The sequence below is a fragment of the Pantherophis guttatus genome, chromosome 2 (assembly GCF_059756535.1).
Source record: "Pantherophis guttatus breed Tessera chromosome 2, ASM5975653v1, whole genome shotgun sequence".
NCBI classification, from domain to species: Eukaryota; Metazoa; Chordata; class Lepidosauria; order Squamata; family Colubridae; genus Pantherophis; species Pantherophis guttatus.
Genome location: NC_142064.1, coordinates 25,799,133 through 25,822,974, shown reverse-complemented (window position 1 = coordinate 25,822,974; position 23,842 = coordinate 25,799,133). Strand labels below are relative to the sequence as shown.

General features: G+C 40.0%; 1 protein-coding gene and 1 long non-coding RNA gene across 3 annotated transcripts in view; one reads left to right on the top strand and one right to left on the bottom strand.

Annotated features, from left to right (window-relative positions):
• Positions 1-11,899: 11,899 nt before the first annotated feature.
• On the bottom strand, positions 11,900-17,163 carry LOC148115051 (uncharacterized). The gene is made up of 3 exons (XR_015732075.1): positions 17,069-17,163; positions 14,270-14,374; positions 11,900-12,031 (listed from the first exon to the last, which is right to left on the bottom strand). It is a non-coding gene; the product is annotated as an uncharacterized LOC148115051 (long non-coding RNA).
• EMB (embigin) overlaps positions 16,666-23,842 on the top strand; it is a 39,217-nt gene continuing 32,040 nt past the window's right edge. Inside the window, exon 1 of one of the 2 annotated variants that reach the window (XM_034440843.3) lies at positions 16,666-17,064. In XM_034440843.3, coding sequence (XP_034296734.1) covers positions 16,986-17,064 — 79 coding nt within the window. In that variant the 5' untranslated portion in view covers positions 16,666-16,985. The remainder of the gene's footprint in view (positions 17,065-23,842) is intronic. The other variant, XM_087885654.1, reaches the window with a different exon arrangement.

The following is a 23,842-nucleotide window of genomic DNA, read 5'->3' as shown; positions in this document are numbered from 1 at the left end:
AAAAGGGAACGAAGGTGGTGAAGAGAACTGAAACTAAGTTCTGTGAAGACAGAACATAGAACCTGGAGTCATAACTCTTCTACTGCCTAAAAAGATGTTAGATATTGTTGGAAGAAATGTCCATCTAGGTTCAGTTCCAAGTGGGGAGAAAGATACTGGAAACATGGAGACTCCTTGAAAAGATGGTTTAATGGTGGACAGGACCACATGGTTTTGAGGTCCTGGGCCAAAAGGCACATGGGTGTGAGAGCGACAGAGATTTATACCCTCTGTTGGGCTTTGAATTTGAGCTTGTATTCTGATTAGTTGTCAAACTCCCATGAGGCCATGCAGGGGTAACTTTGGAGGTTGTCTTTTGAGTCCCAGGCTTGGTTGAGTCTTACTGGGTGATGCAATCTCCCCAGGTGTCATGTGGTGATTTCTATTACTAGATAGGTAGAGGGCTAATCCTATCTTTGTTGGATCTTGGGTGAGGGCATTTGCTTATGAATAGACCTAGCTATCTCTTTATCTCTTAAGGGCTGACATTTGCTGTGGGCTATTGAGGAGGGTGGGGGGCTATTAAGAGTGAGTCTGCTTCCTGCCTAAAAACATGTTTATCCATTTTTCATCCAGGGAGGTATAATATTCTGCCTTTTTAATATTTCCTAGAATATGTCATTTTTCTAAGAGAGGGGTGGGTGCTTACTTCCTACAATAGAAAAAAGTAAAGGCTTGCTTTTTCTTGTTCAGAGTGCAAGATGCGCAATATTGGAATATAGATTCTTCTTAAATATGAGGAAAAAAAATTCTTAGAAGTAACAGCAGTTTGACAATAGAAACAATTACTGGAGTAATGGTGAACTTTCTTTCCTTGTATAATCCAGGCAGAGACTAGAGCCACCTATCCCTGGGTTGCTTTAATTTGGATTTCTGTCCTAAACAAAATACTGGATTGTAGCTGAAATGATATTGACTAAGATTGTAAGAACAACCATGTTTATTTATTGCATTTATGTTGTACCTTTTTATGAGCAGAAGGTGGAGAATCCTCATAATTTTGTAATGTTTCAGTCTTGAGACTTAGCCTAAGTGAAAGAGTCTGCCCAAAAATTACACCATGAGCTGCATCGTCAAATGAAGGCTAGAATTTGCATTTTCTTAAGTTCAAACCCTTAATCATTGTACAGTACTTATATCCACCACAATTATTTACATGTTCACGAAATAAGAAAAGCATTCCAAAGATAGAAAACCTTTTTTCAAAATAAATTAGCAGATGCATCCTCTTGCCTCCATCTGAAGCAATTTGAGATTTCTGTTAATTGTGCCATTTGGCCCCTAGGTGGCATAAATGTGAATCATGCTGAACATTTTAAGTGCTTGGTTTTGTACCTTATAACAAACATTACAGTATAACAATGGGACGTTAACCTTCTTCATACTGTATCCATTTTTATTGTCATACACACAAACCTTCACCCATAATCTTTAATGAGATCTAAGGAATCTCTTCTCCTCTGAAAGTGAAAGGGATGCATATGTGATAAAAGCAGTATATTTCTTTCACTGGAAAGACTTTATATTAAGATCATAGATACATGAATAAGACACCCTAGTCCTTTTTATGATTAATTTTACTAGAAGAGTACTCAAATCTTCTGCTCAAAATAAAATTCTCTATTCCATCAGGCTTGAAATTTTAGGCCTGGATAACCTTGAACTACGCCGTCTACATTCCGACCTATGCTTAGTTCATAAGATTATTTACCCAAAAGTCCTACCTGTAAATGAGTACTTTAATTTCATCCGCAATAACACAAGGATCAATAGATTCAAACTCAATGTAATTCGCTCTATTGTAGATTGCAGAAAATACGACTTCAGCAATAGAGGAGTAAATGTCTGGAGCACTCTACCGGATCCTGTTGTTAGTCTCTCTAATCCCCATATCTTTTACGTTAAACTGTCTACCGTGGACCTTTCATGTTTCTTAAGAGATCCCTAAGAGGGTGTGCATGAGCGCACCAGCGTGCCTACCGTCCCTGTCCTACTATTCCCATTTATATGTACTCATTTTATGTGTTTATGGCTATGTTTTGCCTATTTATATCCTTTTATTTGTGCCAATTTTTTTCATGGGTCCATGTCTATGTCTATACTGTTACCTGTTTCCTTGTACTTGTTGACAAATAAATAAACAAATAAACAAACAAACAAATAAATAAATAAGTAAATAAATAAATTAGTATATATTTGTGTATAGGCTATATACAACTTTTTATTATTCTCTAATTGAGGTTTTAACCTGTTAGTATGAAAGAACTTCCAGCCTTTTAATACTGCAGTCATTTCAATCTGAATATGAGCTATTTTTAATCTGATTATTCTTTTTTCCATCCCACAACCAATTTTGCTTTTTTCTTGATTTACTGCTATTTCCCTCATATATTTGAGAACACAAGATTCTGACTCCAAAAATGGAAAAATAATTAATTGATATGCCTTTGAATAAGTGTCAGAATGACTTCAAAAACTTACTAAGAAAATAATGTATCCCTGACTGATATAGCAAAAAAACAAAAAACAAAAAACACACACCTCCAAACAATCATTCTACAGAATCTTGATCTGCAGTTAGACTTTGGTTAGGGGCACCTTGTTTAGTGACCATTCACAGTTATGACAGTGATGAAAAGGTAACTTTGAAACCAATTGTCATGTTTGCAACCTTGCGAGTTTGTAAAGCACGGGTGTCAATCTCACAGCATCATGTTGCCGTCACATGACATTTTGCGACATTTTTTCCTTTTGTGGAGCTGGGGTGGGTGTGGCCTGCGCATGATGCAAGCAGCCTGCGGCCCGCCAGTTTGATACCTCTATTGGAAAGGAAAGGAAATCTGAAATAAGTTGTCATGCCCCCGTCAGAGTCTGAATCCGAGGGGGAAGACAAGCAGCTGACAGAGAGCAAGAGAGTGGCTCCGTTGGCTGTGGAGAAAACTGGGGAAGGGCAAAGTGAGGCTGGGCAAAGCAGGGGAGAGGTAGAACAAGGGAGAGGGAGTTCAGATGAAGACCAAGGCCCACCCCCTCCTCATCCTAGGGCATGCAGGGAAGAACAGAGAAGAGAGCAAAGTAGGTTGTGTGGCTTATAAGGGAGGAAAGGGCCCTGATTCCCTTCATAAGGCACACCTGGGGATGGAGTTTAAAGGAGAAGCAAATGGGAGGGGCAGTTGTTGTGAACAAACACTGAGTTCATCTTGTGTTAACTGCTTTATCTGAGTTCCTGGCATCCTCCCAACTGGTTTGATTTACTGCCATGCTACTTCACTTCTGGAACTCCTTTTCTTGCTTGCCCTGCAGATTAATTACCTTATCTTGCCTTGTTGGATTTATAGTTGGAAGTTTTCTGTTTATAATGCCTGGACTGGAGTATTTTCAGCCAATGGCTGTTACAGTTTGTGGGAGAGGTTTTCTCCAGACCCGAGAGTAAACGGGATGTCGGGGGCAAAGTTGGAGCTAATAAAGGGACTCATACTTATTCTCTGGCTGTGTTGCCTTTGTGCCCCCCCCCCGGGTCATCACATAAGTACAGTTGCAGTTTCACTTAGTAATCACTTCTCTTAATGATGAAGTTGCTGTTGCAGTTGTGATTGCCAAACAAGGACTATCTATATTTTTTAAGTTGCAGAAGGGCATGTTTAAATACGATGCCTTTAGCGGAATATATAGGTAGCTCACTTTGTTCGCACACACCACCTCTGCGCATGCGCACGGCCTTCTGGGCATGCACAGTAGTCGCGCATTACATCTGGGTGGGTGGGTGGAGCCTCCCGCAGTCACCGCTACCAGTTTGCGTGATCCGGACAAAACTGGCTGAATCCCACCATTGCTATTTAGCTAAATAGAGATTAAAGAATATGTAACTAACTTCCTCCATGGCTGTTTCCAGTATCTACTTCAGTGGTAGCACAAAAATTCCTCGTGTCAAACTGGAGTCTTCTGGACTTCATGATCATATTGTTTTGCTAACAATAATACAGTGATTTGCCATTGCCTTCTTCCAGGGTTTTATTCTATGAACAACCCAAGACTCCTTACCTCATTGTAAAGGCAGCCCATTAACTGTTGTTCAGGCACAAGCCTTCCTGTCTATACCTGTACTTAGTGTCCTCCTATTACTGATGATGGCTTCAAGGTGATTGTTCCCATTACCAAAAAATAACTTCAGGGCTATGCTCCAGAAGTGGCATTTCCCTACTATCCAAGTCACTGCATGCAGGTAATGATATGCTTCAGGGAGGCAGACTGAAATAATGTGTTCTGTGCCATCAATCTTACAGGTTCATTTGGTTCTACCTATTCTCCCCATCCTCTTTGAATAACCTTCTACCCTTTGTTGATTCCCTAGGCTAGAGGGAACCTTTGTAAATGGGATGATGGAGCAATCATTCAGTCAATGTGCAGGAGCACACGTTCCTGACATTGAATATACTGTCCTTGATTATATGAATTCTTTGAGAAGTGTGGCTGAAAACCTGTTTCTTTGGGTTACTTCAGTGGTGGGTTGCTCCCGGTTTGGTCCGGTTCTATAGAACCAGTAGTAAAACTGGCTGGAGGCTCCACCCACCTGCCACAACATCATCATGGGTGATCTGTGCATGTGCAGAAGCTTCTGCACATGTGCAGAAGCAAGCATGCACAGAAGCAAGCGTGCACAGAAGCAAGCGTGTGCACACATGTGAAACAAGTACGCACGTGGTCCCGTTGTGAACAGGTAGTAAAGGTAAGTAGAACCCACCCCTGGGTTGTTTCTACATTTTTGTTTCATCATGAGTTGACCCTTCAACCTAATGAGAAGGTGAACAAACAGTCAATAAATAAGGCACAGCCCAGAGTCCCTTGGGAGTTGGGCGGCATAGAAATGCAACAAAATAAATAAATAAAAAATAAATACAGTACAATTTGTTGCTACTACCTAGGAATTGAAAGGTTAAAGAGTAAATCAAAGAATACGAAACTCTTGCAAATCTAATTGAAATGATTTTGTTTTAGTGGTTCTATAGCTTATTTGGAAGGAAATAGTCTTCTGAAAGGCCACTGTTCTGGGGAAACCTTCACTTTCCCTGCTTATCTTATGTCCTTGGGATGGTTTACAGTTCCTATAACTTTCCCTACAGCAAAACCTCTTTTTCAAATCCAACTGTTCAAAGGCATATACTCTAACTGCCTTTTGTATATACACACAGATACACCAGCCACCAGACGGCCACCAAGATATACAAAACAATATAACTCTTTGCCGCCAAAAGATTGGCCCATAGTAATAAGAAGTTGGAGAAGGATAATCAGTGCAAAAGAACAAAGAAAATAAAATGCAATGTACAAAACAACCAGACAAGGGAACACGACAAGTGGAGGAGACTTTTCACGTGGAAGATGATGTTGCATAGTGTTGGACAACTTTACCTGAAGAAACCCTCAATCATGGCCCCAAGCAGGAATTATGACCCTTAAAGCTATATGGACAATATATCTAGATACATAGTAAGGGAAAGCTGTGGAAGTGCAAGATTTGGGGGGAAACATGATTTTTTTAAACCAGCTTTAGGCTGGGAGAGAAACATAACAAAGGAGATGTATAAATATGGACTAACTGCATAATCAATTTCGACTCTAACATCTCAGTGTGACTATATGCGTACACATGTCTTTAAATTATTGTTGTTTCCTAGTGATCGCCTGAACTGGTTCTTGTAGTTTTCTTGGCAAGACCTGAGAATTGTATGTCATTGCCTTCTTCCTAGGAATGAGAAAAAGTGACTGGCCCAAGGTCACCTAACTGACTTCCTGTCTAAGAAGGTACTAGAACTCACCCTCTCCTGGATTTCAAGTCTGGGCTTTAATCACTACACCAAACCATTCTCATCCCTCATTTTAACTTGTCTAATAGGTTCTAACTTCTGACCTTAGAGAATAAAATTTTACAATCCAACAGATAAACCTGAAAGCCTGAAAATTTGAATTTTATGGCTCATAATTGCAGCTTAGGTAACTATTTTAACACAACAGAATAGGAAGAGACCTGAGGGCCATCTCCTGGGCACCTGCAGACACTGATCAGTCAGGAAGTAGCAGCAGATAAGGGTTAGTGATAAACAGGTCAGCACCAGGACAGCTTCTTTTATGGCTGAGGCTATGTCTTTATGAAAGTAGGAATCGATAGGTTGGTGAAAGTTACAAGTCACACTCAAGTGAAGGCTGATAAGCTAAGAAACTGATATGAGTTTTGAGGAAAAAAATCATTCTATATCAATGTGATCAAGGAAGAAAAGTTGTTATGCTAGAAGAAATGAATGCATGGGTGGGAATGAGGCAAGCAAGACAGAAAAAGTGATTGGGCCATTTATTGCTCTAAGAACAAATGAGAATGATGAATGGCGAGTATCTGGTTAGGAAAAAAAAACCTATTTAACTCAAGCATATAGTTTAAATGTAAGTCTAGTCATTTGTACATATAGCAGAGAAAATAATATAAATTTAAAAGCATGGTTGGTTGGTTGGTTTGATTGATTATGATGCAGGAGGAGAATGTGAATCTAAAAATTAATGTTGGAAAGAGAAAGCTAACAGTGTTTGATGGGAAAAAGAGTGAACTAGTCAAGTTATATGTAAATGGCAATAAATTGGATGAATCTATACTTTCATGACATATTTGCTCAAGATGGGATAGGAAAAAAGGATGGAGAAATGTTAAGATGGTGTAGATATTAGCAAAAAAATAGATATCAGATCTGTTGCAAGTAAGATTTATTGAAAGAAGCAACAGTTTCTGTCTATAAGAGTGTAATTTTGCTCACTTTGTTGAATGCTAGTGAGAGTTGGCTTTATTAGATAAATGGCAAAATAAGATGTGCAGTGGGAATAGGATTCTGGAAAAGACTGCATGATTAAAAAAAGGATCTTTTTGCAGTTGGAGGAAATCCTGAAAAAAGAGAGAGGTGAGTCATTAAGAGAACAAAAGACAATATATGCAGCTGTTGAAAGAAATTTCCTGAGTTCGTTCCCAGCTGGAAAAAAACATGGACGCTGAAAAGAAATGAATTCTGAAGCAGGTGCCAGAAAGTGGGATTCTTTAATGAAGGAAGGCAAAAAAGCAGGCGAGACACAGTTCAAGCATTCCTGGGTTGCAAGCCAACTTGGAAGTGTGACTCTGAGCCTTTTATTCTTAATTCCCCTTTGAAGCTCCTGTACCTTGATGGGTTTATTTGTGTGCCTCTAGTTAAAGTGATTGCCCTGGATCCTGTCTTCCTGCCTTTTATTACATTAATTTATTTGATTTTTTATTAGTTTTATTAGTTTTACTGTTTTTAAATGTGGCTTTATATTTTGTAAGCTGCCTTGAGTCGCCATGGGCGAATAGGCAGCAATATAAATTCAAATGATGATGATGATGATGATGATGATAATGTTCAGTTTGAGTTTCTCCTGTTCCTGGGGCTTTGTCTTTCTCATCCTGGGGGTTACTTCTGCCAGGAAAGAGGAAAAGGGGAGTTTCAGATGAATTATTTTTAGTCTGATTCCCCTTATTTTAATGGCTCTACTTAAGTATTTCTATTGTCAGCTCTGTTAGCAGGGCTGCTCTGTGTTTTTCTTTCAGCTGGTGCTTCTTGGTTTTCTTAAAGGGGGAAGGGCTGGCTTGAGTCTCTTGGCACTGTTTTCTGAGGTTTCTGGTGCTATTAGGTCCCTGGCACTGTCCCCCTGGGGTACACTTCCCACACAGCAATATATGAATATGATAAAAGCAGGAATACTTTGCAAAGAAAGAATATTATTGAAGATTTTAATGAATGGTAGTGTCGTAAACTAAATTTAGCAATATTTCCTTTCCTTTTTTCATATTGTATTCCTTGATTTCTTTGGCCAGGTTATTTAATGCTCTTTAATGCATTCTCTTGTAGGAAGTTAGCACCCACCCCTTTCCTGGAAGAATGAAATATTTTAGGAAATATTAAAAAGGCAGAATATTATGTTTCCCTGGTTGAGAAATGGAGAAACATGTTTTAAAGACAAAGCAACTCCCACCTTCCTGCCTCCCCCCCTTTGTTAATGGGCCAGAGGCAGAACCTCAATCTTTGACAATAGGACCCATCTGCAACACAATAGCAACCGAAACTAACACAATGGGACCCATCTAGGACAGAAACTCACCACATGGCACCTGGGAAGATTACATCAGCCATCAAGGCTAGCTAAGACCCCCACCCCCTGGGAGTCTGACAACCAATCAGGATACTCTTTCGGGGCCCCAGGAAGTTCAAAGCCAGAGAAAGTATAAAACCTGGGGGCTCGCTGTATCTCATCCCTTTTCTGTTCAGGAACTCAAGCCATGTGATCCTGTCCACCATTAAACCATCTTTCCAAGCAGTTTCCATGTTTCCAGTGTCTTTTTCCCCACTTGGAGCAGAACCCAGAAGGATATTTCTTCCTACACTCTGAAATCTAGATCTAGTCTATCTAGATCCGCTCCAGTCCGGCTTCAGCCCTGGGTACAGCACGGAAACAGCATTGGTCACGTTGGTGGATGATCTCTGAAGGGCTCGGGATAGGGGTTGCTCCTCTATCCTGGTCCTGTTAGATCTCTCAGGGGCTTTTGATACCATTGACCATGGTATCATGTTGCACCGGTTGGAGGGGTTGGGGGTGGGGGCCACCGTTTTGCGGTGGTTCTCCTCCTACCTCTCTGACCGGTGGCAATCTGTGTTGGCAGGGGGGCAGCGGTCGACCCTGAGGCACCTTGTTTGTGGGATGCCGCAAGGGTCGGTCCTCTCGCCCCTTCTGTTCAACATTTATGTAAAGCCGCTGGGTGAGATCATCCGTGGCTTTGGAGTTCCATCAGTACGCTGATGACACTCAGCTGTACATCTCCATCCCAGGCCACCCCAACCATGCCCTTGAAGTGATGTCCCGGTGCCTGGAGGCCATGTGGGCCTGGATGGGGAGAAACAGGCTCCAACTCAACCCTTCCAAGACCGAGTGGCTGTGGCTTCGGCGTCCCGATATAGCCAGCTGGTGCCATCGCTGGTTATTGGGGGCGAATCATTGGCCTCCACGGAAAGGGCTTGCAACTTGGGCGTCCTTCTGGATACACGGCTGTCTTTAGAAGAGCATATGATGGCCGTGGCCAGGGGGGCTTTTTATCAGGTCCACCTGATACGCCAGTTGCGTCCCTTTCTGGATCTGGACTCCCTACGCACGATCACTCAGGCCCTCGTCACTTCCTGCCTGGACTACTGCAATGCTCTCTACATGGGGCTCCCCTTGGGGTGCACCCGGAGCCTCCAGTTGGTGCAGAATGCAGCCACGCGGGGGATTATGGGAGCGACGGGGCGCTCCCATGTGACACCTCTCCTGCGCGAGCTGCACTGGCTTCCTGTGGTCTTCCGGGTGCGCTTCAAGGTGTTGGTGACCACCTTTAAAGCACTCCATGGCTTAGGGCCAGGGTATCTACGAGACCGCCTTCTGCCGCCAATAGCCTCCCACCGGCCAGTTTGCTCGCACAGAGAGGGCCTCTTCAGGGTGCTGTCGGCCAGACAATGTCGGCTGGCGACCCCCAGGGGGAGAGCCTTCTCTGTGGCGGCACCTGCCCTCTGGAACGACCTATCCCCAGAGATACACACGATACCAGACCTCTGGACTTTTCATTGGGCCCTGAAAACACATCTATTTCATCTAGCTGGGCTGGCTTGACCCCATCCTTGCAGTTTTAATTTGTAATTGGTTTTAACTGGGTTATTTTAAATTGATGGCCAAAATTATTTAATGTCTTTTAAACTGCTTTTAAATCTTATATGTTGTGTTTTACCGTGGCTGTTCACCGCCCTGAGTCCTGTTGGAGAAGGGCAGTATACAAATAAAATAAAATAAAATAAAATAAATAAAATAAAATAAAATAAAATAAAATAAAATAAAATAAAATAAAATAAAATAAAATAAAATAAAATAAAATAAAATAAAAATATAAATAAATAAAATGAATAGGGAATATATGCATTAGTTTCTGTAGTAAGGTATGGAATTTTAGGGAGGCTAGATGATATGGATGCATACATGGGGAGGGCAGAGAGATGATAGATAGGCAGGCAGGCGGGCGGGCGGGCAGGCAAACAGAATTAACAGTTGAAATATGTTTTCTAGTACTTGTACCTTCCTTTTCGTATGTATTCCTTTTGTTTTTAATGCCTTTCTTTGATTATCTTTTATTCCTTAGGCTGCATATACTTCTAATTATCTGCAGTTCATTGTTTCAGCATTAAACCATTTTTTTTTTGTTGTGGAAGAATAATTTTGTTCCCCCAGGAGTGTTTCCCCACCTATTTCGAACTGTGTTGTTGACTACAATTATATCTTTTCCACCCAAATGCTCTAATAATTAACCATGTGTACAAGAGGAGGCAGGAAAGCACCTTGTGTTCAGTTATCCTGAAATAAAAAAAAAATGATGAAAATTATTATTAGGATTCACCTCCTGCTTTAGAAAATTGGTATCATTTAACAGGGCAAGCATTATTTTATGGTGCTTTTGCTGGAGTTTGCAAAATGCAGCAAGTGCCAATTAATTCCTTCTTGATTATCTATTCGAGAGAAAATCTTCTGCAATTTTTTTTTTTTGATAGATGTTTGGATTGTTATGTTGCTTTTTCCCCACTGGCAAGATAATTAAGAAGAGGTTTTTTTTTTCTAAAGACAGCACTGTTTCTTCAGATTAAGACAAAATTGCAGTTTGAAAATTACTTTCTAATATTTGAGTCATTCACAGACTTGGCAGCAAAGGACAGGCAGAAAAAAAATGCTAGAAGGAAGTGCCTTCTCCAAGCTCTGATGGGTATCTCTCTGGTAATCCACAGCTATTAAGAACTCTATCTCTTAGCCATTATCTCCCATTGTTAAAACCTAACAGTTTCCCATTGACTCTTAATCAGTAATCTGGCTATGAAAAGAAAGGGCAGCCAGCATCTTTGCAAACTAGGTCTATTGAATACTTTCTGTTAGCTATTCAATCCTGTTGTCAATAAACAACAGTTGACAAATACTTCTATGCGTTAATCTTCACTGTGCTTACAAAACCGAGAAACTCATTATGTGGTTTTGACTTTTGTTTAAATCCAGCCTTCAATAAACCATGGTTAATAAAATGTGTGGATTCAACAGAGCAAAGTGTGACTTTTTTGTTGGTCTTGTTGCCAGAATGAATTAAACATGCTATAAGGACTCCATCTTTGGGCCGATCCATGCCTCCAGTTTTATCCCAACATGACAGTGAAACATCTACCATTTCTGGACAGTAGGGACATATCACATCATCTTCAACAAATCCTTAACTCAGTTTTTGCCTGTGTTGTCCAGGTCCACATAGTTTGTGTACCGCACCTTAATTCCTTGTAAGCAAACTCTTGCACTCCAGTTGGTGTTTGTACAGCAATGTTTCCCAATCTTGGCAATTTCCAGGTATGTTGACTTTAGCTGCCAGAACTTTTCTTCACTAGCAATGTTGGCTATAGAATTCTGGGACTTGAAGTCCACATGCCTGGCAATGGCCAAACTTAGGAAATACTGCTGTAGTAGAAATGCCCCTTACTTTTCAGTCACTAGTCACTGCCGTCCATTTAAAACAAAACAAAAACAAAATACCCCAATGAACAAGTTCCTTGGTGTAATGTGTTGGTCTTGATTTTTTTTTATAACCAGTGAAATTGAAAGAAAGTCTGCCACCTTCCTTCTAAGCTCTAGCCACAAATGGTAATAGTCTCTTTAGTCTCTTCTCTTCTTCCCAGGTCAGGTAAGGAAATTGGAGAATTCCAATTGGAGAATTCTCCACGGAAGGCATGGTGCATACAAAACATCAAGTAAAAATAAAGAAATGGGTTGAAATTCAAAGAGGAATTTAAGTTGGCCTGATTTGCATCCGGCTTTTGTATGGGAGACAGGTCATGGAAGGCTTCAGTGTAGAGAAGTTCTTTGTCAGAAATCAGCATGCATATTGTTTTGAGCTTGGCTGCCAAAAAAGAAAGGTAGTGTTTTAATCCAGGTTAATTGCTGGGAGGAAAGCAAAGAAATAGCCAGTGGTCTAGGTAGGAGCATTTTTTTTCCCTGAAAACTATTTTGACAATATAAACATAATTACTTCCTCAATTAGTCCTCAAAAACTTCATGCAAAAATACATGCCATTTATAGAAGTGGTTTGCTACTGGTTTCTTTTAACTTCCCAATCTAGTCTAAAGCTTTTCGCAAGTAATGTTGCTTATGGTAAGTCTAAGTCATGTCTAATCAGACCAGACAATGCTTAACTTTTCAAGATCCACAAGAGAGGGTATAGGGGAAGAAGGCTGCATTTGCTGTATTTTAAAAGAAGGTGATAAGGTATTAAAATTGTTTATATTTGTGATGAAGAAATTTATATATTTCTTTTTCTTTACTATATTTTCATTTTTTCCTTTTCTGCTAGTTCTCTATTTTTCTTTTCTGTACTTTCTACTGTTTTTTTTTCATTTTTATACACTTGGCAAATCTTTTTAGTAGTACCTTTTAATAAAACAATAAAATAAACAATGTCTTATTTCCCATTACAAAATAGCAATCCTCTCCTCTCCCATTCCCCCAAATTTGACACAATTAAGGTCCCATCCGGGTAAATATGCATATGAATGCAACACAGGAAAACAAGCATTTGCAGCAATGCTGGTAAGGCAGTGGAGGTCCCAAAATAGATTGTAATTGGGATGTAATTGGGATTTGTGTGCATACTTTATACCACTTATGCTATGTATATTTTTGTCTTCAGTGTCATTTCCCATAACTGAAATCAAGCACAACCACCTTAAGAATATTGAAGATTTTTGGTCACCTGATCTATAAGCTTGACAATTTTATATAATACTCTTATTTTCTAGAATAGTAATACGAGAAGATTTCTTATATTGAGCTGGACATTTGCCCATCAAGTTTAATACTGCCTCAGCCGATTGGCACCAGCTCTACAGGTTTCAGATTGGAATACTTCTCAGGGATTAATCTTGAAATTAATACACTTGGCTGGCATTTAAATTTATTTTTACCTTCTCACTGTAGATTTTACTTTAAAAAAAAAACAGCAACAACTAACACAATACACTTCGGCATTACTTGAATCCTATACTATACTGCCATGTAGAATTGCATATTTCTTCTTGGAATGGCAAATGTTGTGCCTGTTGTACATTTAATTTGAGAAAAAAAAAAGAGGCGCCATTTTTAGTTCAGGTGTGGAGAAGCTTTGGCAAGAGTTCTATCAAGCCTGATCTTGAGAAATTATTATATTATGTACACCCCACTTAAAAAAAACAAAAGTTAATCCAGCCAATGTATTTCTGTTTTTGGCTGAATTCCTGAAGGGTTAAAAATCCAAAGATCTCTCTTGGTGGGTTAAAAGGCTAATCAAGGAAATGATAACCATTATGAACATTATTTTAGGAGGAAACAGGATATATATCAAAGAAATGAACGCTAATGTACTCTGCTTGGTTACCTCTTGGTCTGGCTTGTGATGCATGCTAGGCCACGGGTCAGCAACCTTTCGGACCTCAGGGACCACTAAATTCATAATTTTAAATCCCGTGGACCACTAATACGAATTTTTTTTAAAGATAAATAGTATTTAGGGCAATATAAAAAATGGAAATAATTTTTCTGTGGACCACCAAAATTTTCTCATGGACCACCAATGGTCCACGGACCACTGGTTGGTGACCACTGTGCTAGGCTCTTCTGTCTAATGATAAAGGGCAAAGTTTCTTTATCCAAACCTGATTCCTAGTGACTTCATGGACACAACCAAACAGTTCACTTGACATCAAATCACAACTGAATCTATTTAGTTATTCTGAGGTATGCTGAAACAAGATGCACTCATTTAGGCTTGAGAGGAGTGTTTGGAACTTTGAAGCAGCTCAAAGTTAAGCTTTGACCCAGATTTTCCTTTTAAGTGCTGGATGCATAGCCAAGGAAAGGACATGTCAGTCGGCTTCAACACTTTAATTTAAGGCCTTGAAACAGAGCAACAGGCATTCTGAGCCGAGAGGTTAGGTCAGTTTATTTTATTGTGATGGTTACATCATGGTGACACTTAAAATACAGGGGAAACAGTTCTGTAGTATAGTCTTAAACTCTGTTTCAAAATGAAGACCTGTTGTAAGACAATAGGAAAAGACATCCACACCCATACCCACAGGTAAATGAAAAGTCTTACAGACTTACTTAAGATTGTATAAGGAATTGTTGTTGTTAGTTGCGAAGTCATGTCCGACCCATCGCGACCCCATGGATAACGGTCCTCCAGGCCTTCCTGTCCTCTACCATCCTCTGGAGTCCATTTAAGAGGAATTATAGAATTAAATAATTCAAAGCTTTATTAAGTTTTTTATTTAAAGACCCAAGCATTCATGAGGTCAGATGCTCAGAGTGGCTACACTGACGTACGGTTTAAACAGGGAGGGAGGAGAAAGGAGGAAAAGAGAGGAAGACAGGTTGGTAACACAGATACAGGTTATGTGTAAGATATATTACAAGTGCCTTATCAATTAAGAATTGTAAGAAGTTATAAAAAACATTGTATTCCTTGAGACCTTTTGAGATTGCCTTTAACAATGAAAATCATTAATAAGTTACATTGCTACTAAAATCAACTTTAATCTCTCCTTCCCTCTGTATTTCCAGCCTTTTGAAAGTCACCCCACCCACTAACACTACAAGAGAAAAAGGACAACATTGTGGAGCATTGTGTAGAATAGAATTCCACCTGTGGGATAATAACACTTAATAGGTTATTAAGGCACATGTTAGTCTCCCACATTTTAAAAACATCCTGCCTTTTGAACAATATAAATAATAACCATGTTTTCAGAAGATTTGCCATTTTAAAAAATCAGATTAAAGTTAGAAACACTGCAAGCTCTGCCATAGCTACTTCTTGTTTCTGGATCATCACACATTACTGGCTGTTGTTTCTTCATTGTGCTTATTGTGCATGTCCTCTTTATTCTGCACTGTGCTTGCTGCACTTCACATAATAAAACTATCCAGGGGTTTCTGTTGGGAGGACGTCAAAACAGTCAATTTAAACCACCAGTCTAGAAACCAGGAGACTGGGAGTTCTAGTCCCGCCTTAAGCATGAAAGGCAGCTGGGTGACTTTGGGCCAGTCATTCTGTCTCAACCCATCCAAACTCACAGGATTATTGTTGTTGTGGAGAAAATAGGAAGAGGAAAGAGGATTAGGTACGTTTGTCACCTTGAGTTATTTATAATATTTTTTAAAAAATAATAATGAAAGGGTAAAAAATAAATGAATTAAAAATGTAACTGAGGCACTGCCCTTTTCACTGTGTATATATACAAATTGTGGGCCTTCAATCACATGGTTATATCTGTAATCTTGACCTTTTTGACCCTCTGCAGCTCTCAGTGAATGATCTGATGAGACTAAACCGTTGACTGCCTAAATCAGAGTTTATATCATTGCTTCCATTCCTGGTTTATGGGGCAACAATTACCTCCCATAAAAAGAAAGAATCTTCCTGTCTCCAATCACTGTCCATGTCAATCATTACTTGGATTGTTTGTTGTTTGACCAAAAATATGTAAGATCAGGAGCTTTTTCTTTAAAAAACAAAAAACAAACAAAACAAAAGGACCCTGATAGGGATGGTGTTTTGCTTCAAATCTAGAATTCCAAAAGGCTTAGAAATCAGTTTCCCAATTTAAAACAATAAATAAATATGGTAAAAACAGATCCAACCCTAACCCTAATTAAAGTGGTGTGAAACTTGCAAAGTGGCTGTAAGGAAATGGGCTGTGTTGTTTAGGAAATGGACTGTGCTGTCCTGCTGATTCTGTTTTTATAATTTCCATGCTCTTTCATGGTTTCCTGATTTTCGTCATGTCTTTGGTTATTTGGGGTCCGGTATTTCTTTTTTTCCCCCGTGGGTGTGTTTTGAACCTTTTTTTTTTTCTTTTTGTAACTTAAGCCACCCAAAGTCATATTGTTTCCTGATTGCTTATTTGTACCCTATGACCATCATTAAGTGTTGTACCTTATGATTCTTGATGAACGTATCTTTTCCTTTATGTACAATGAGAACATATGCACCAAGACAAATTCCATGTGTGTCCAATCACACTTGGCCAATAAAGAATTCTATTCTATTCTATTCTATTCTATTCTATTCTATTCTATTCTATTCTATTCTATTCTATTCTATTCTATTCTATTCGTTGAGAAGGACAGCTGTATTCATGGGACACATAAAATAAACAAACAAACAAACCGGGGGGGGGAGGCCGGGGAACGTCGTCTTCCTTGCAGACAATCGCGAACCAAAAATCGCGCGCCAGTCGAGTTACGAGTCCAACTTTCCCAGTTCTGACGACTTTTCACCCTCCGCTATTTAATGCCAGAAGATGCCCCGCTTGGACCAAGCACGTGTTCGCCTCCCATCGATGGCCTGATTTCTCACAAATATGAGCCTCCGTCCCACTTCCACTTAAGTTCTCACAGAAAATATGGGATATAAATTCGGTGAAGAAATAAACTGTGAAAACACCCTGCACCAATTGCTCTCTTGCTGTTGCCTATCAGTGGTCCCCCCCCACCCCAGAAGGTTTGTCAAGGTTTTGGGCAGCGGCCACCCTCACTGGCATTGACGGGAGCCGCAGCCCCTGCAGCCTAGAGAGCGCCACGTGAAAACGATCGAGCGGAGCGGGGGATTTGCCGGCGGGTTCTCAGTCACCGCTGAAGGCAGCAACCCATTCGCTGCCGGCCTCCCCTTTGACGTCAGGCTCCGGTTATTGGAGCCGCGCCAAGGCAACTGGCGCACCGAAACCCGAGAACCGGGTTGCAGGAGCCGAGAAGGGCCGCTAGGGGCGCTGCGGGATTTAAACTCCGCGCACAGCCTCGCTCGGAGGCTGCTTGCACCATGAGGGGCTCAGGCGCGAACGGGCTACCGCTGGTCCTGCTCCTGGCCCTTTGGGGTCCCGCCGAGGCTCAAACTTCAGGTACCTCGTTTCCTTCGCCCGCTCGTGGGTGCCCTTTCTTTCCCTCAGTGGGAGGGCGGTTGGGAGGCTCTGCAGGGACCCAGGCGGAGTCATCCTTGGGTCGTCTTCCAAGGGGACTTGCTAAGTCACCTTCGTAGAATCCACTCTCGGCAAAAGAGGCGGGGGGGGGAGAGAAAAAAGTATGCGCCCGGTACGAGCAATAAGGCTCCTTCTTCGGGGGGGGGGAGGGGGCGGGTGGGGAAGACGCGGAGCAGAACCGGTCTCTTCCCTTGGCGTTTGGGTATCCGTGCATCCAACCTGCCTGCTTTGCGGCATTGGGACCCGACTCCCGCGCCCGTCCTCGCGGCCAAGAGCTGGATCCCCGGGAAATAGATTGTGGTTGGGAGCATTTTAGACCGTGAAGACTTTGTTTGGATTTATGTAACGGTGCGTAAGACATCAGCCTAGTCCCCAAAGCTCGCTGCCTCGAAATTATGTATTAGTTTTGTTTTTACTTGAATGAGGAGTTGTGTGCGCGCGCGCCAATCAATGATGAAGTACCTAAAGATGGGTAACAGTTGCTGAGAATAGAAGATGGTGCTCTCCAGGCACCATTTCCTGTTGTTTGATCTTAGCCATGCTGTGATAGTCACTGGCAACTAGTCTTAATGACTGCAGCTCTTATGCAGCTCATTCCTTGATTAGTCCTTTTCTTTCTTTCTTTCTTTCTTTCTTTCTTTCTTTCTTTCTTTCTTTCTTTCTTTCTTTCTTTCTTTCTTTCCTTCCTTCTTTCTCTCTCTCTTTCTCTCACTCTTTCTTTTTCTTTCTCCCCTCCCTGCCCTCCCTTTCTTCCTTCCTTTCTTTCCTTCCTTCCTTCTTTCTCTCTCTCTTTCTCTCTCTCTTTCTCTTTCTTTCTCCTCTCCCCTCCCTCCCCTTCCTTCCTTTCTCTTTCTTTCTTTCTTTCTTTCTCCTCTCCTCTCCCCTCCCTTTCTTTCCTTCCTTCCTTCTTTCTCTCTCTTTCTCTCCTTCTTTCTCCTCTCCTCTCCTCTCCCCTCCCTCCCTCTTTCTTTCTTTCTCCTCTCCCTCTCCCTCTTTCTTTCTTCTTTCTTTCTTTCTCTTTCTCTTTCTTTCTCTTTTTCTTTTTTCTCTTTCTCCTCTCCCCTCCCCCCTTTCTTTCTATCTTTCTTTCCTTCCTTCCTTCTCTCTCTCTCTCTCTTTCTCCTCTCTCCTCCCTCCCCTTTCTTTCTTTCTTTCTTTCTTTCTTTCATTCATTTTCTTTCTCTCTCTCTCTTTCTCCTCTCCCCTCCCTCCCCTTTTCTTTCTTTCTTTCTTTCTTTCTTTCTTTCTTTCTTTCTTTCTTTCTTTCTTTCTTCCTTTCTTCCTTTCTTCCTTCCTTTTTCTTTCTTTCTCTCTCTCTTTCTCTCTCTTTCTTTTTTTTTCAGTTTAGAACTTTGTTGGACATTTTATTCCACAGTATATGTTCCCGTTGAAGAGAACATTCAATTCACTATTGAAATGGACTCTAGTTTATCTCTAGCCTATAAAAGTTTATGTTCCCCAAACCTGCTGGTTTGTAAGGTTCCTCACTTTTACTATTTGACTAAAGTCAACATTGGGACAAAAAGCAAAGGCATTCTGAAAACTCTTGGCTACTGTATTGGTTAGCGCTTGTTGAAGAATGACTGACTGTGATCTCATCACACATTCCTTTTACCAGATATTACCAGGCATACATGTAGGGGAGACTCACAGCCTCTTGGATGAGAAACCAAAATCTAAGAAGTATAATCCATCACTTGTGCACATTTAGGTCAGCAAAACGAAAATTAATAGGTGATATGATGTGAAAGTCATAGCCAACAAATTTAGGTGCTTGAAATTGGTGGGGAAGGTGTGACTGAAATTTGGGAATTGACTTTTCTTCCTAGAGCAGGGGTCAGCAACCTGCAGCTCTGGAGCCGCATGTGGCTCTTTCACCCCTCTGCTGCGGCTTCTGTCACTCAAAATATGCATCACAACCACCAACGTGTGACACCCGCTGGCATGCGATTTATTGAGCTTTTCAATTCATGCATTTATTGAGCTTTTATTGAGCTGGCACATGATTTATTAAGCTGGTAGGCCAACCATGGATAAATCCAAGAAAAGAAAAGTTTCAGAAGAAAACAGAACATTTAAGGGGTGGGTTCTACTTACCTTTACTACGGGTTTGCAATGGGGCCATGCGCAGAAGCGTTTTTATGATGTCGGGGTTAGTGGGCGGAGCCTCCCGCCGGTTTTACTACCAGTTCTATAGAACCGGTGCGAACCGGGGGGGGGCGCAACCCACCACTGACTACATATGCTAGTTTTGTGGCTGCTCAGGAAATAATCAGGCATGGGAAGGGTTTTGTGGCTAATGGTGTTTTCTTTTCTGTGGGAAACGGGTCCAAATGGCTCTTTGAGTGTTTAAGGTTGCAGACCCCTGTCCTAGAGTAAGCACCAAGATTTTGTATTTTCGAACTGGGGTAGAAGCAAGACAATATTTTAATCTCTCCCCACTCAATAATTCTGTGATTGTATTGGGGATACTAGACAAAGCCAAAATTCAGGTGGCAATACCCAGCTGACATTGGCTGATCTTGAAATAACCAACCAAGCAAATCTTAGTACTTGAATGATAAAAGACAAGGATATCCCAGGGTTGTAGCTTAAGCTGGAAAATTAAAATTAATTGAAAGCTATTTCTATATTATTACTTTAAAAACTACAGGGGTTATCCACATTGTTCCTTAAAGTTAAACCAGACTCCCCTTTTATAAAACAAAGGCTGGGATGAGCCTTAATCTCAGGACAAAAATGAATATTTTTGAGAATCTTTTCAACCCCTTCTAATCTTTTGAATAGTCTTCATAGTAAGTGCTGTTAAAAATTTAACTACCTCTTTCCCAGTGCAACCAGCTACATGTAGATATGTTGCATTGTTTCAGTTCAACTGCTATGATGTAACCACAAAAACACAAATGACCTGATTCTCACATTGTGCTAAATCTGGACTTGCTTAAACATGATATATTGATTATCCCAATAAGAGATTACACTGAAAATCCCATGAAACCACATGCTTTGGGCTAGACACAGAAAGATTGAGTTCATATTTGGCTTATATCATAAAGTGTTTTGTTTAATTGTGGGATAGCACCTTATATTTTCTACACTCAAATATCTATGAAGTTAGTTGCTTTTAAATACAGCTAGTTGTATTGTATATTTATTAGTATTCTTTTGGCACAAAACACATTTCAAAATCTTCTGTGCCTTTGAATGTTGCTTCATAATAAGCACACCCACACTTACACAATTCCTGACATTTTGCTTTTCCTGTTTGTATCACAGTAAATCTCTTAGAAAGTGTCATCATTGTTTCCATCTGAAAATGAATGGAAATAATGTTTCATTAAATTTTATGTTAAGTGATTAAAACAAGAAAAAAAAACCTTTTCAAGGAGCAATTCATTAATGTTCTTTAATTTAATTGCATATATAATAATTATTAAAAATGTTCTTTTCATGATCTTTTTTAACAGTATATTTGATTAGCATATTTTTAATCAATTTTTGCAAAAATAATTTATAGGAAAATAAGCTGATTTAAGAAATTAAAACTCACACATAAAATTCAGGTTAAGTTATTTAAATTAGAGTTATAATCATATAATTAAACCTTACCCGAAGCCTAGTGGTTTCTAGATAAAAATTAGGAGACCCTGATTTCTATTCTTGCCTTAGGCACAAAGCCAACAGGATGACCTTGGGCCAGTCATTCTCTCAGCCCTAGGAAGCAGGCAATGGCAAACACCTTTGAATAATTTTGGGAAGAAAACTGCCAGGATTTGCCTCCAGTAGTCAACAGTGACTCAAAGGCAGAAACTACAACAACAATACCCCCCTCCCACATACTTAGAAATAAGCACTGTGAAGCTCTTTAGGAGTTATTTCCGAATAGATATATATACTATATGATCCTCTTGATTTTAATTGGATTTAGGCCTCATCCAATTCTGTAGTGGCCACATTTTTATTTAGCTCTATTACTACCACTACAGAATTGTATGTGACAAAAATTCTGTGGAATAAGATTGGTCAAGAAAGAATGTATGACAGTAATTCTATTTATCCATTATTCTTTTAAAACAAGAGTCAGTAGCATTGATAGAATTCTTGACTATACCAAGTTCACATTGCCAATATTTATTCATTGCAAGATACATTTGATAAAAAGCATTCTTCAGAATAGAAACACAAACCAGGATCAATGGCAGTTGAAGATAAGCAATGTTGATTTAACAATCTTCATTAGGTAGCAAATTAATTTAGAATTTGCTGATGCAAATTCTAAGGTGCAATTGAGTTAGCGGAATTGTTAAGGTGCAATTGAGTTGGGGGGGGGGAACCCACGGAGACATTTGATAGAAGTTATAAAACCAGACTTGGGTAGAGAGAACATCATCTTCTTTCATGCCTATTTTGGGATTGTCCAAGAATTATTCTGGGAACAAAGTTGCAAATTTTTTTTTATTTTTTTAAATGAAATTCACTTGCCCAGAAGGAGGTGATAGCCACTGTTTTAGTTATGTAACAAAATTCAGCCATTGCTATGGTTCCTCCAGCTATTGTTTACTTCCCCTTCTGGTGTTCAGTGTTTACAAGACTGTTGTTGCAGTTTTTTTTCCCCTTAAAGAGTAACAAACATCAGCATCATCAACAGCCTAAAGAATTTCAACTGTTGAAACATGAATGTATGTATATGAATAACACAATTTTGTGTGGAGATGGTTCGATTTTGGTTTCATAAAATCTCACACCTACAAAAGGGCTTTATTGCTGGCATACAATATGGATTTAAAATTCAGCTTTACTGGTAATTTTCTACTTGCTAAGACCCTAAGGAAACACTTGGTTCAGAAACAGATTATTTTTAAAACGGGTGGTTGGAAAGCAGAACTACGGAGAGATACTGCATCAGATCCTGCTTGTGGTCTATCTTAGAGCAGCTGAAGCCATCAAGTGAAGCATTCTAGTTTATGTAGGAATCCACATTAAAGTGTCCCAAGTAACTATGGTTAGATATTCTAATCCAGAGGCCCAACCATGTGCCTTTGAGAAGCTGAACAGGAATATAGCAACATTCTCTGGTGGGGTCCTTGGTGCTCTCTTTATTGGTATATTCTCTGATGTTCAGTAGTTTAGTTTTAATCAATAAACCAAAAGTAAGCTAAATAATATTAAACTGAACAAAACCAGGTTTAAAAGTTCTTCTAATAACACATTAATTTTAGCAGCTTTAGGAAAGGCCAAGATAATGGTAGGAAAACTGCCCACCTTGCTTTGCCAGGGTTTTGTGATAGGTGAAGGTTGCACTCCATGAATTGGTCAAGTATTTGGGTTTAAGATGCTATAATCCCTTGAGTGTAAATGATTTCTTAAGTTTAAACACATTACAGGAAAAGAAAAGAATTTACTCCCAAGTGCAGTATGTTTAGTTAAGGGGGTGTGGGCAAAATACCAGAACTTTTTAGCACATGCATTTTTATTGGTTAAGAACTTACTTTGCCATTATATGTGTTATAAGTAATGTGAGCCTGCCCACTTTACTTGTAAGAATTGTAGAGATTAGACATGAATGGTATATTTGTCAAAGATTTGGGGTTGGGTTTTGCTGGGTTTTTTTTCCCTCTTGCAAAAATCTGTAGCTACACACTTACTTGAAAGATGAAGATGATGTATGTAATGTATGTATGTATGATAATAGATCATAATAGATAGTAGATATTAGATAGACAGATAGCTGACATATCATTTTATTATTTAATTATTTATAGCTCACTTTTATTATTTTTATAAATAACTCCAGATGGTGAACATACCTAATATTCCTTCCTCCTGTTTTCCTCAGAACAATCTTATCATCCTCTTTTAATGACCCCATGATCCCTTGAGGGGTGGAGTCTGGACAACTGAATGGAGCTAGCAGAGTGTTTAATGGCCGGATGCCCTTCCTGTCACCAATGCGGAGTTTTGTTCAGCAGATATATTCCCATTGTGCCCAGAGAGAGAAATATCTGCCTCTACCTAGGCTCAAACTCACAGCCTCCTGATTGTGAGGCGAGAGCTCCACCTCTAGGCCACCGCACCACTCCTCAGAACAACCTTATGATGGGTGGAAAGAGAGGGACTGGTCCTAGGTCACCCAGCTGGTTTTCATGTCTAAGGCACAACTAGAATTCACAAGCTCCTAGTTTCTAGCCCGATGCCTTAACTATTAGGTATATATTCCTGCTTGATTTGATTCACTGCTGCAGCCACTGCTTTGGTAATAGGCTAAAACTGTTGGAAAAAAACTATCTTGAATCATACCAGGAACCTCTTTATTCCAGCCTTTTCTTGAATTCATCAAGCAAAATCCCTCAAACGGTAGGATGAAATCTTACTATCTCATACAGGCCTGTCAAACTGGTGGCCACACCAACCCCGGCTCCACAAAGGCAGAAAATATCATGATATGTCACGATCTGGCCCACGACGCGATCTAATTTGATATCCCTTCATAGAATAAGGAGCCAACTACGTAGAATTATGAGGCTTTGTATACTGGAGATTATCTATAGCCATCATGATTAGCAGTCATGGTTACTAACCCTCTGCTAACATATTTTGCAAAGCTGCTGATCCACATCTATGAAACTCACCTGTTTTTTGTTTTTTTTTGACATGAGAATTCCCACCTCTGTCATTCTGTTTTGTCACATTAGCAGCAACT